At 35.2% G+C, this 12,681-nt stretch overlaps 1 protein-coding gene across 1 annotated transcript; it reads right to left on the bottom strand.

The window, feature by feature from the left end:
* Positions 1 to 8,521: 8,521 nt before the first annotated feature.
* On the bottom strand, positions 8,522 to 11,277 carry si:dkey-29d8.3 (uncharacterized protein LOC556220 homolog). The gene is made up of 7 exons (XM_057333229.1): positions 10,909 to 11,277; positions 10,661 to 10,805; positions 10,463 to 10,567; positions 10,220 to 10,364; positions 9,989 to 10,134; positions 9,736 to 9,875; positions 8,522 to 9,603 (listed from the first exon to the last, which is right to left on the bottom strand). The coding sequence occupies exons 1-7, from the start codon at positions 11,015 to 11,017 to the stop codon at positions 9,467 to 9,469; spliced, it is 927 nt and encodes a 308-aa protein (XP_057189212.1). The 5' UTR covers positions 11,018 to 11,277; the 3' UTR covers positions 8,522 to 9,466.
* Between the last annotated feature and the right edge of the window lie 1,404 nt (positions 11,278 to 12,681).

Here is a 12,681-nt window from a genome sequence, read left to right as displayed (position 1 = left end):
GCTCCCTCTCCTCATTCCCACCCGTCCCCGTTCTCTCATTATTTGTAGCGCAGCTTTTGCTCTTTGGACTTGTAAAATATCATCTAAACTTTTGTTTTCTATGAAACGATCTATAGCATAACTTCTAATATTTGTTCTCTGTCATTTTTGATTCACCCTAAAATGACTAGAAACTATTTGGATATAGCTAAATGCTACTGTGTTGTGTCATATTTTGACATGTCATGCATGATGATAATGTAAACTAACACACCAATGCAAACAGATGAGCTTTGAGCTTTAAGTTTCCACCTTTCACTTATCATTACTGTCCTGACCCTTACTGTACAAGTGCCTCAGAGCTTTCTTTCCCACACTTTGCTTCTGGACACAGAAATTAAATATAACAGAAACCTGAACATATCATTTGTTGGTCAAATTAACAATCATTAGGCTAATGTAAATGTTTCTTATGAAATCTCTTTTTGTTAACATTAGTTCACTATAGTATGATTCTATTTTCTAATTTTAACATTTAATACAATATTTTCAACACCAAACAATCAAAACGGTTAGCATTATAATTACAGTAGAGTTAATTCAAATGATATAAAAATTGTATTTAGTCTGTCATGTCACATGAGTCTAGATATATAAGTTAACTCTACTTATTTAACTAATAAAAGATGTGTTTCTTTTGAAAAGCAAACCAGAGCATGGGTTACTATGTAAACTATGAAGTAACTACACATTCTGTTTTCAAATAAGCTACCAAAAAGGTAAGTGAATGTACCTGCACAGCAAAATCGCCAATGTTAAAAAAGATCAAATTAACTCTCACAGTGTATATATAATCCACACTTCGATAGTGATTATATATACACTGAGTGTTAATTTGAGCTTTTATAACACGATTTTGCTGTGTGGTATAACCCACAGACAAAAATTTCTAGGGTGTCTAGATTAAATAGTGTAGTAGATGGCCTCAAGAACTGATTTTCATCTTTTTTTTATCGGTCTCTCACATTATCTAAGATCTTTTATCTTTCTTGAACTTGTCTGCTTACTTCATCCGTTAAGATTAATCATGTACTGCAAAGATGTATTGACTTTATGATGTGCTACCCCAGCACAAGAAAATGCACCATTCATGAGCAATAATATTACAACCAAAGAATAGGCTATTGAAGAAAATACAAAGTCAACAATTTATGCAAAAACTGTTCAATTTCTAGTGGCATTAGTGGATGAAACAAATGGTGTTTTATACACAACAAACTTGCCTTTCATTAAATCCCAGTCGACTTCAGCATAATTCTTGTTTAAAAAACAGTGAGTTTAAATGTACAGCATACAGATGTAAGGTAAGAAAAAATAACATTAGGTTTTTATTTGAAATGGCATTCTGCTGTTGTTTAGTGGCCAGGAAGAGTTAGGCCTACTGCTAAGTGGAATGCCATAAAATCCCACTATCCATGGAATTAAAGCGCTGGAACATTAGATAGAGCTATATGTTACCGCAAAAGTTTAAAATGTGCTTTTTTTCCTCTGTTCAATAACTTAATTTGGAATTCAAACGATCCTTAATAGCACTTCTTACTTCCATTTTAGCGAAGAAAGTAAACTTCTGAACTGCAGTTTGTTTAACTTTTCTGATGGATTAAATGCATTTATCATGACTCTGACTTTAGCAAACAAAATACATTCAAGAACATTTCATACACATTACTAAATTATATTAGTCTGTGTGACAGGACAGACAATACTGTCAGTCTAAATGTAAAAATGTGGAAAGGTTGAATTTAAACAGTCTTTTGGCTGTAACACAATGATGGAGAAGGAATATTGCACTTCTTATCTCATGTTTCATCTATCACTTCAGGATTCTACAGCCCATCCATATCCTGTTTAAAGTCCCAGTGAAATTAAAAATTACATTTCTTATCTTTTCATGAAATATTGCAGCGTTTATAATTGCTTATCAATGGGTCATTTTCTTTTTAAAATTCATGTACCCTCATAATCTTCAGTTAAAATCTGAAAATGTACTTCCGCCCTGAAATGACTATCTGACGTAAATTAGACGACTTGGCCCAAGCATCCGTTAACTCCTCCCCTTCAACTGTCAGTCTGCTGCCAGTTTCGTTTCAAAATCAATGCAACTGCTTTTTTTACACATCCAATCATTTCGCAGTGAAAAACGCAAGCCACGCCCACCAATTTTCTCCTTTAAAATTCCTTTTCACTCGAAATGTGTCAGAACCTATATCTGCACTGTGTGTAATCAAACTGACAATGGTGTTAATCTCACCTACAGTATGTGGTTGATCCATACATACACGTTCATGTGTGCACCTGCATATTTAATTTGTATATTCAACATCTAATGTGTATATCTTGTGTTTACTGTGTATATACTGTGCATAGGTGTATAATGTATATTGTCTTTTTTGTACAGTCTTGTCTATTTATACATTGCACTGTTCATCTGCACTACATACTGTCACTTAAAGTCACCATCAAACGGAAGTTGCGATTGATTTCTTTTCTTTTTTGCTTCTGAAATTTGAAAAAAAATGTAGGGCGGGGCATTATTTTGCCTTTCCCTTTTTGATTGGTTTGTTGTAAGTTGGGCCTGGAGGGGAGGGCTAAAAATGCCTGGCCATTGGACAGTGAGTATAGTCCTACCTCTTTTTTGTTGCTTACGTCATGTGGTGAAGCGTTGTTGTTGAGAGGGGGAGAGGAGCTTAATGTTTTTGATTAACGATTAAAATTGCAAATTAATTTTGAAAAAATAATGGTGTGCACAGATAAATCATTTAACGGCATGAAACGGAAGTAGCGATTTTTTCCGTATCGTGACGTATGAGTGAAACGACTTCTGAAATTAGAAAAATGTAGGGCGGGACTTGATTTCATCCACCGCCAACTGATTGGATCGTTAAAAGGTGAAAGATTTGAACGCCAGTCTGTCAGACTGTTTGCAATCTGTCAATCATTGCAGCCCGGTCCTAGCGCCATTCCTCTTGACCAGAAGTGAAGAGAGGTCGTTTCGAGAGGGGGAGGAGGTTAACGTTTTTGATTAAAGATTACAAGTGCAAATGAATTGAAAAAAACAATGATGTGCACGGATAAATAATTTATAATAAATACTTCACCACTGTGTAAAACAATTAAAATGATCATTTATCATTTCATGCCGACTTTAAACTCACGGAACCCTGCACTGCCCCCTATAGGAATGACTGGAATACAGCAATCCCTTCTTAGTTATTAAAAACTACACACCTAATTGTGCGTAGAGTTAGATAATCGAGTAACAATGAGTTTCAACTCTAAGCGCTAGTTTAAATATTGTAATCAAACTGACAATGGTGTTGTCTGGCAGATACTTTATGAGATTACTTTTGTGATGCTGTTTAGAGTGCAAATGCATTAAATCACATGAACTCAAATCTGGCATTTGAAAGTGAAATGGTATCCTGCAAATCTATTATCATTTATAAAATACTGTAGTATAAAATGCAAAATAGAAATAATTATTTAAGTGGCCTAAAGTAACACATATAAACCATCAATTGTGCAGCCAATGGATTTTGAAATTACAATAAGTACAAGAATCTCACCTGTGTGTAATCAGCAGGATTCAGTTAACTATAGTATAAATTTACCTCCATGGTAAATCATATGTGGGCAGTGAAAAGAAATATAACACAACCAACTTAAATACAAGTCTTTGAATATATAAACCAAATAGTCAAGAAATGAACAATTAAATCAATAATTAAATTGTAATATATGGCAGACTGAGGGAGTCTGGTGAGAGAGTCCAAGAAACCAATGCCAACTCTTAAGAAGTTTCAAACTGTGGTGATGATGACTGAGAAAGCCATTGTTAAAAAAACATGTAATATTTACAGTTTGCTGAAAGGCCAGCAGGAAACTTCAATTCAAAAAGTTTCTGTGGTCTGCTGTGACTAAAATTGAACTTTTTGACTGTCAGAAAAAAATATCTAGCGTAAAGAAAACACTGAAGCATGCCATCCCCACTGTGAGGCCTGGAGGAGGCAGCATCTGACTGCAGGGATGCTTTTATACTGCAGGCCCTGAAAGGTTTGTGAGGCAAAAGGACATGTATTAGAAACAATGTGAAGAAGTCAGGCACCTCTGATTTGGGAGAAGATTTGCTTCCCAGCAAGACAAAGCCATTAAACAATAATGTCAACGGGCTGGTCAAGTCAGCGTCCACAATATACATGTGCAGTATGTGAGAAAACAACAGCATGCATATTTAAAAAGTATATGGAAATAATGTAAAGGGTGTAAATCTCTCTATCCAAATCTGTCACAAGTTCAAAAAATGTATTCCTTCTGCCCCAAAAGGGGCAAATCACTGGAGCCAGATACACAGACACATACATTATCCATCTTAATGCTGCGGTTTCAAAAAAAAATTGCGTCTGTCTGATTAGACAGATGCATCGCCTAACGAATCATTTGAGAGTCAGTCAAGAAGTAAGGTACAAGAATAACTGCCTATTATTAGAAAATGAAAGTGTTTACACCGTGTATGTATGTAAACTTGTTGTTGGACACTCCATAAACCAAAGTAGGACCTTAAAAATCACAACATATTTACTCTTTAAGACTCTCCTTGTGCAATCTTTGTTTCACACAAAAAGATGTGAAGAATGTGAAAATGTACTATGCAATGCATAGTTTTTGTCATAAAAGCAGAGATGTGCACGCTCGATAGCATTTATTTAATTAACTTTAAACCTGCAGTTTGCATAAAAGACATTCAGCGCAAGTTGTAACCTGTTCAATGTAAGGAATACTGTGGTGTGCCAGTGTAAAAATCACAACCAAAAGCTTGCACACCCTGATAAGGACAACTGAATAAAATTATTTTTTAATCAAATGATTTTTAATGCATTGAGACATACACTTAAGGGGATAGTTCACCCAAAAATAAAAATATTGTCACCATTTATTCACCCTCATGTCATTCCAAACTGGTATGACTTTAACTTCAGTGGAACATGAGAAAATATATATTTTTAACAATGGAAGTCAATGGGGCCTCAATGTTGTTAGGGCACCATTTCTTTTCAAAATATCTTCTGTTGTGATCTGGAGAAGAAAGAAAGTCAATCAAGTTTTGGAATGACATGAGGATGAGTAGCCTAAATGATGACAGAATTTTATTTTTTTTGCAAACTATCCCTTTAACAATGCTGCTTGCAGCTGTTTCTTGTGAGTGTTTCACCAAGTGAAGTACATGAATGTCTTCCAGAATCAGAAATATTGATTTTATTGATTGAAACCAGAATCATGCGTGATACTGTACGTGTCAAGGCTTTTTACATTCATTAAAAATACAATGACTCATTGTAGCAAGGATTCTTTTAGCACAGTCGCTGCATCTTAAAGAGTACATTCCTCGAGATCATAAAAAATACATTTCATGAAGTGTTTAATTTTGCCGTGTTTGAATGTAAGCAATCTGCCAAGTTGTAAATCCGAAGGTGAACGAATAACAAAGTTATTAGCTTATAAAAAAGGTAATCGACTCTGAATCACGCGAACAAGCCATGACCTGTCCGAATCTTTAACCACAATGTACCTACGTCACTAGAAAAATCCCCGCCTACTGACTGCGAAAACTTAACTCTCTCCTCCCCAAACACTGTACTAGCTCGTTCGTGACGTGTGCATCATGTCTAAGAGAAGCTGTGTTCTATGTAGTGAAACTAAGTCAGTCTTATTTTCACTACCAAAGGAAGAACTTCTGAGGAAAAAATGGTTACTATTTATTTTTCAAACGACACCAAAGGAGTATAAACCGAACGTTTTACTTTGCGCGCGTCATTTTACCGAAGATTGCTTCATCAATCTTGGCGCCTTTACTGCAGGATACATTAAACGTCTTTCCTTAAAAGATGTTGCAATACCAACTTTATTTGGACCTGTAAGCTCCACCGAATCACAACCTGTAAGTGTGACTCTTTATTTTTGTCTTTACTTAAAATTAAATTTGTGTGACGTTATCTCATGTCTGTGTTTAGCTAACGTTACCGTTATTTTTGGGGTTGTTACTGTTTGTTTACCTAACGTTAGCTATAAACTCGTTGCGCTAATGTAAGTGTTCAACCATATTAACTCGCAAAGTCTTTATTTCAAGAACTGCGTGGTGTACTATAGTTATAATAACATCTGAAGATACGAACACCGTACACTGTATGCCGTGATAACTAACTGTTACAAGAGAAGTGTCTAAAACAGTCCTTTTTCTTACTGGCATCTGTATAAGGATTAAAGAATGATTCGTCAGACTCGGGCTCGAACTGGTAAGGTAAAATCGACGCCATCTCTCTCTATACACTGTTAATATCCAACCACCTGCAAACCGTAATACGCAGTAATGATAGGCGGTCCATTTGCGACACATGCTGAACGCGTTTGACCAATCACAGCAGACTAGACCATTTGACCAATCACAGCAGACTAGACATCTGACCAATCACAGCAGACTACACTATCTGACCAATCAGATCAGACTACGCTGGCGGAAAGGCGGAGATTACACAGATGATTCGCGGAACGAATCATTTGAGCAGTAGCCCCAGTAGGCCTCTCTCCAGTTGAGAGTCAGTCAAGAAGTAAGGTAATAAAAACTGCTTATTATTACGAAATCATAGTATTTTTACATTATGTATGTACATAAACTTGTTGTCGGACACTCCATAAACCAAAATAAGCCCTTAAAAATATTGAGGAATGTACTCTTTAATAATTGCTTTTTTGTCATTCCTGGTACAGCTAAATATGAAAGCAGATGACTTGTTAGCTTAGACTGCAAAACCACAATTTCTGTAATGGTTGGTATATTTGCCTATAGGGGGATTTCCCTGATGTTCTTCCACAGACAAGAAGGATTATGTTTAGAAGTGATTCTCTTTAGTCACCTGCTTTAACACAGCTTTGAAATGTATTTATTGACAAAGGCTTATTGTGTATGGGGCAATTTAGTGGATTGTTCTGGTGTTGCAAAATTGGATGCTATACTGTTATTCAGTCAGCTCAATATGTTTTGCTGTTGTTGTATCATGAGGCCGCTTGAATGAGGAAGAGACACAAATAGTTGACAAGAAACATATTACAGTAACCTCATAACTGACAAACATGTCAATTTAATGCTGTGATGTTATGACTCGACTTGATGGATATTGATTTTATGACCTGACCCCAAATAAGGATTGACCAAACATTTTTAAAAGCAGGTTGTGACTCTACATCTCACACTGAACATTCAGGAGAAACAGGAAACTCTTTACAGAGGAAGTGTGCTATAAGTGAAATACTATAGAAAACCTCAAGCGGGCATTAAGACTTTACTTTTGTTGATTGTCAACTCTGGCTGGTTACTGTCTTAAACTTAAAGTACAACAACTTTTACAAAATCTTCAAACAGGTATATTTATGCAACAAAAATATATAAATATATTTTAAAAGAACATTCAAACTCTAAATCGACTGTAATTTTACAGGTTCTCTTTGAGAAGATATGGGAGAAATGTGGATATCTGGTGAGAAATTAATCCATTGACTGCTTTTGTTCTATTGTGAACCATGTAGTTGTCATTTCTTGCTCATGTGAATACTTTCTACCTTACATATATACAGTAATAGCAAATATATATGATTTCGTTTTATGCAGCACTCTGTAAGGACATGAAAATATCAACATTTTGGGAACATTTTGGCCAAGCACATTTATCATGTTAATTTGTGATTTTTCTTTTTTCATGCATATTGAAGACAACGCTGAATGGTTTCGCTACATTTTGTTCTGCATGTGGGTCATCGATATCGTCCTGATATTTATTGTACATCACATGGAATCCTGTAATATAGATGCACTTCAAAAGTACTATGGGGATGAAAATTAGCAGGACTGTCTTTTTTATTTAGACCAGTTAATAAACTATAAAATTATGCAAAAGAAAATAAATATATATTATTTGTTGTCAATTAAAGAAGCCAATTTATCTGTATATAAACTGTTAGAAAATGTGTTTTTTCTGTCTAAAATAAATTCAATATTAAGTTTTTTTTAATATGCCCTACCTTGCAAGATCTAAATACAGCCAGCTTTTTTAAATGACTGATTTTAATATTTTACTTTCATGTGTCATAGGTGACTCACACCTAAATATCAATTCTAAGAAACCCATTGTTACAAAACAGAAACATTAACGATTATCCACTTAGCACTGTCTTCATATCATCCAGCTATATCGATGATTTAATGGCACAGAGCTAATCAGAAAGCTCCTTTTACTTCTTTGTAAAGAGTAGATGTGCATGCACGTGTTTATAAATTCAAAATATTAAATGCATGCACCATTTGTCTCAGAAGTCTTAACTGTAAACGAATGACCATCATTAAATAATGACATGTAAACATAACAAAAGGAAGCATTCTTAAAATATAAAATTTGTCTGATCCTTTCTGATGAAAGGATGCTAATCTCCCGGGAGTCCTTTATTTGTCTTTTAGTTTCTCATGAGTAATTTATCATGTAGGCAACAAGCCAAAGTACACTTGGTCAAGCTTGTTCCAGCTGTTGCCAGCTAAAGCACACATTCCAAAGGGCAACAACGTGCATGACAAGATGCTTCAGTTCATTTCCACACCAAATTAAAGAAGACTATTAAAGAAGGTTTTATTTTTACAAGGCACGCAGGTTTTTGTGCAAACAATGAATGTCTCATTAATGCCTGTGGAAAGCCCAGAGATATTAGCAGCTTTTCAGCCACACTGAGGTGGATTCCCATGCACTTAAACTGAACCGACACAGTGTTTTCAGACATGTTTGTTATGAGTCATTCATCTTGTTAACACGCAAGTCATCCTTAAGAAATACTCTTACTCTGGTCTCTGTTTTAAGGAAACATTAACAAAAGAGCATGTATTGTGATTATTTTCTTAAACATTAGTGTAGAAACCTTCTTATAAGTATGAAGAAATTATAATAAATTTATGTATAAAATTATTAAGCAAATACAATGTTTACATACAAATATAAAATGGTACATAATTTCTCTAGCAAGTATTTAGACACGTAAGTCTATTAGCCAAAGGATGTATGAAGTCAGATCCCCTTAAATTCACCCAGACAACAAGCAAGTAACAGACGACAAATTAACTGTGGATGTCAAATAATGTGAGGTATAATACAGATATATATGTAACTCACAAATATTAGTGTTCAGGATTAGTTACTGTATTTAATCTGTACAATACAGTACAGAATATCACATAAATTACAGACTCTGCATGACCGATGACCCAACAACAATCCTTTCTAAAGCATCTTAATAGGCTGATCAAATATTCCTTCAGGTTATCACATAGGTACGTTTTAGCGTTTAATGCACATTAACTTAGATGTTCCACGAGCGTTTACAAGCATTGGCATTGTTACTTTTCAGCGCCACTATTTGGTGACATCAGGACTTCAGCGCCGACTTCACGGAACAGAGGCAGAGTCCTGTGTCTCCAAACCACCAGCCCCACTCGCACCACTAACACAATACAGGTCACCACCAGCAACACCACTGTGAAAAATAAAACCAGGGCATTATACTTTAATATGCAAGATCTTTATGTGGGATCTTCTTGACACGCTTTAGTTAAATAATATGTAATGGTTAACTACAAAGAGATGGATGTATTTATCATTGTCTTACCTGAAAAGACTGCATTCCGGCCAGGATCTGCTGCATTGTAATGCTTGCTCAAGTTTCCAATTAGAGCATAAATGATGACAGGGTAAACAGTGAGGATGTAGCGCACATGTCTCTCTATTACAAAGTTTTCAATAATAAACCTGCGGAAAACAAAGAAATATAGTTTTGACAACATGCAGTTCTAATAACTTTAACCATGCATTATATATCAAAGGATAAATGCACAACAGAACAGTAAATGAATTATAAATACCATGTCACTACTTCAAGCAGAAGTATGCATAAAGAAGCGGTAGCAGCATTTGTTGGCGAAACTGATGCCATATCCAACACAACAGTGAAGTTAAGCAAAGTGGCGATGGTTGTCCATGTTGCATAAGTGGCAATGCCGTTTTGAACCTGAGGTACACAACCTGCAGTCAGTCCCAACATGTTTTTTTTGTGTGTGTGCTACAGCACGGCCAATTGTAATTTTAATGCATACCAGCACAATGATGCAGATAAGGTCTTTTGGGTGGTTCTGTTTGAGCCAGGATCCATTGGCCCGAAGACCAACACAAGAAAATAAGATGAGCAAATAGTTGGTAAAAGCGATCAGTGCTAGAACTATCAGTGCAGCGATCATCAATCTGAATGGAGAAGAAAAGAAACGCACGTTTGTAGTATTTTTTGTTATTTCATCTGAAATTTAAAAATTGTGTGTTGTGTTGAAAATGTGTTGACTAACAAACTCACTCTGTCCCACAAGACAAGCCACGTGCTATTTAAAATCATGTTGATGATCCATGAGACAAAGAATGCGGAGGGCAGGATTGCTGGCCTTGAATACAACCTAAATATTTCATTACAATATATTTCATAACGTTGTGACTTTTAAACAATGATTGTAAGGAAAGTCCTGATATATAGGGTGTGTGTGTGGTACCTTCTGCAGAGCCAAGTCAGGATATATATGGTCATTAGAAAGAGCCAGGAATAGATAAGACCCCATATAGAGAAGGTCCATCCAGCAGGAGTGATTTCTGTGTCGTATCTGCCCGACACATTTCCTGTGCTGTGCGTAAATGGTCCTTTAAAACCGATGAGAAATAGTTCGTTTGAGCGCTTCTGACGTAAATACGATCGATTTTGTTCTGTAAAATATATACGTGAGTAAAACAGTGCGATTCCTACCTTTTCCCGATCCTGCGAGCGCGTTGATGAACAAAGTAGCAATGTAAGCAACTTGAGAAAGGACAATGAGGAAAATACGCAATATCTTGCTATCCCCAATGAGGGACATAGTTTTATCGAGGACGTGGGAAGTATTTCTGAAGCTAAAACAAACTTTTCTTCACGTTGTTGTTATTTCGATGGCTACGTAATAAAGTTAGCAAGCTAGTTAGAGATGCAGTTTGCTAATAAAAACTCAAAGCGCAATACGACTGCCTAGAGAGGATATCACTTGATCTTTTCGTTGAATTCTACTAAAGATATAAACAGATTTTTAAATTATTTTATATTTTGTAACCACGCACAAGTCCCACCCCACTCCTTTCCGTAAACAAATACGTTTGGAAGGCGAAGAGAGACATCTGCTGGACAAGATGTTTGTTTCTATGAAAATATGTGAAACAGTCCTGTCATAGAACAAAGAGAAGATTGTATTGAAGTTTGAAATTGAGTCTTGGTCACATTTAATTCATTTAAAGGGTTTTGTACTGTTTCCCATTTACTTTACCTTCCTTAAAGCACTGACACAACACAGATGCATTAGGGAATGTTGTAGGCATTAAAGTAGTAAAAACTTCTTATACATTTTAAAATGTAGGCCTACTGTATGATACGTTATTTAGGTGAATTCTAAGTGTAAGTTGATAAAAAAGATTAAAATAGCAGTATTAAAAGATATGTGATGTCACCTGTCAATGTATGGTTTTGTCTGTATCTTACTGTAGCTGTTTAATAGAAGGTTTCTTTAGTGGACAAAGAAGATAAATGTCCCAACACAGTGAAACTGAAAGTGTTCCTGGATGTTCCGCACCACAGACAAGAATGTAAAAAATGCAATGCAAAGAAAAAATAAAGAATGGAATATAAATAAATTTAATTTCATGTGAGTGTAAGGGAAAGCCAGCAAATGTCATCTCTAAAATCAGATTTTTCCTATAGTAACCATTATTTGATTTGCTGAAAATAAACAGGACCAGACAAACATTACTTACAGCAGCAGACAAAAACGACTATTCTCCATAATCAAAACTAAACCTTTAAATGCTCAGAATAAAATAAAGGAAAATCTACATTCACTGTTGAACTAAAAGAAAACGTATACGAATACATTTTAACTGCTTAAGCATACTGCTTTCTCACTCTGATCTTCCCATTTTGTCTTGCACAGGTAGGAGAACTATTCATCTGTAAAGAAGATCTGCCAGTAAATAACCTACACCTGGCTCAAGCCAGTTGGTTGTGATATTAGAAGGTGTGTAGACAGGGTCACCTTGCTCTACCACTTGCAGTACAGTGGCAGTCTGCATAGTCATTGTGTTACAAAATTAAAAATAGAGTAAAATAAAGATACATTTATAAGCTAATTAAAGTTTTACCTTGTACGACAGTGCCCTCTGCCGTTCTGCACGTTTTTCTGCTCTAGCAAATGTCAACGTTGCCTTGCGTTGTCTACATTTTTTATCTAAAAAATATTTGTCAAATCTGTTTATTAAATGAAGGTAAAAATGTGGAAAATTAGAAATAGTTTAGATATTTCAAGAATCTGACAAGTCTGTAATTACACTAGAACACACATGCAAGTAATAATAAAATGTTCTCTATTCTACTATTAATAGTCATCTAACATTTAATATTTGATATAATTTTAAATATTTGATATCACTTGACTTCCCATACACTGAAAAAATGAAAAGTTGGATCAAATTAAAAAATATATAACAATTGGTGACACCT

Source organism: Triplophysa rosa, linkage group LG5, assembly GCF_024868665.1.
Source record: "Triplophysa rosa linkage group LG5, Trosa_1v2, whole genome shotgun sequence".
Classification (NCBI taxonomy): Eukaryota; Metazoa; Chordata; class Actinopteri; order Cypriniformes; family Nemacheilidae; genus Triplophysa; species Triplophysa rosa.
Note: the sequence above shows the minus strand (reverse complement) of the source record. Positions and strands in the feature narration are given on the sequence as shown.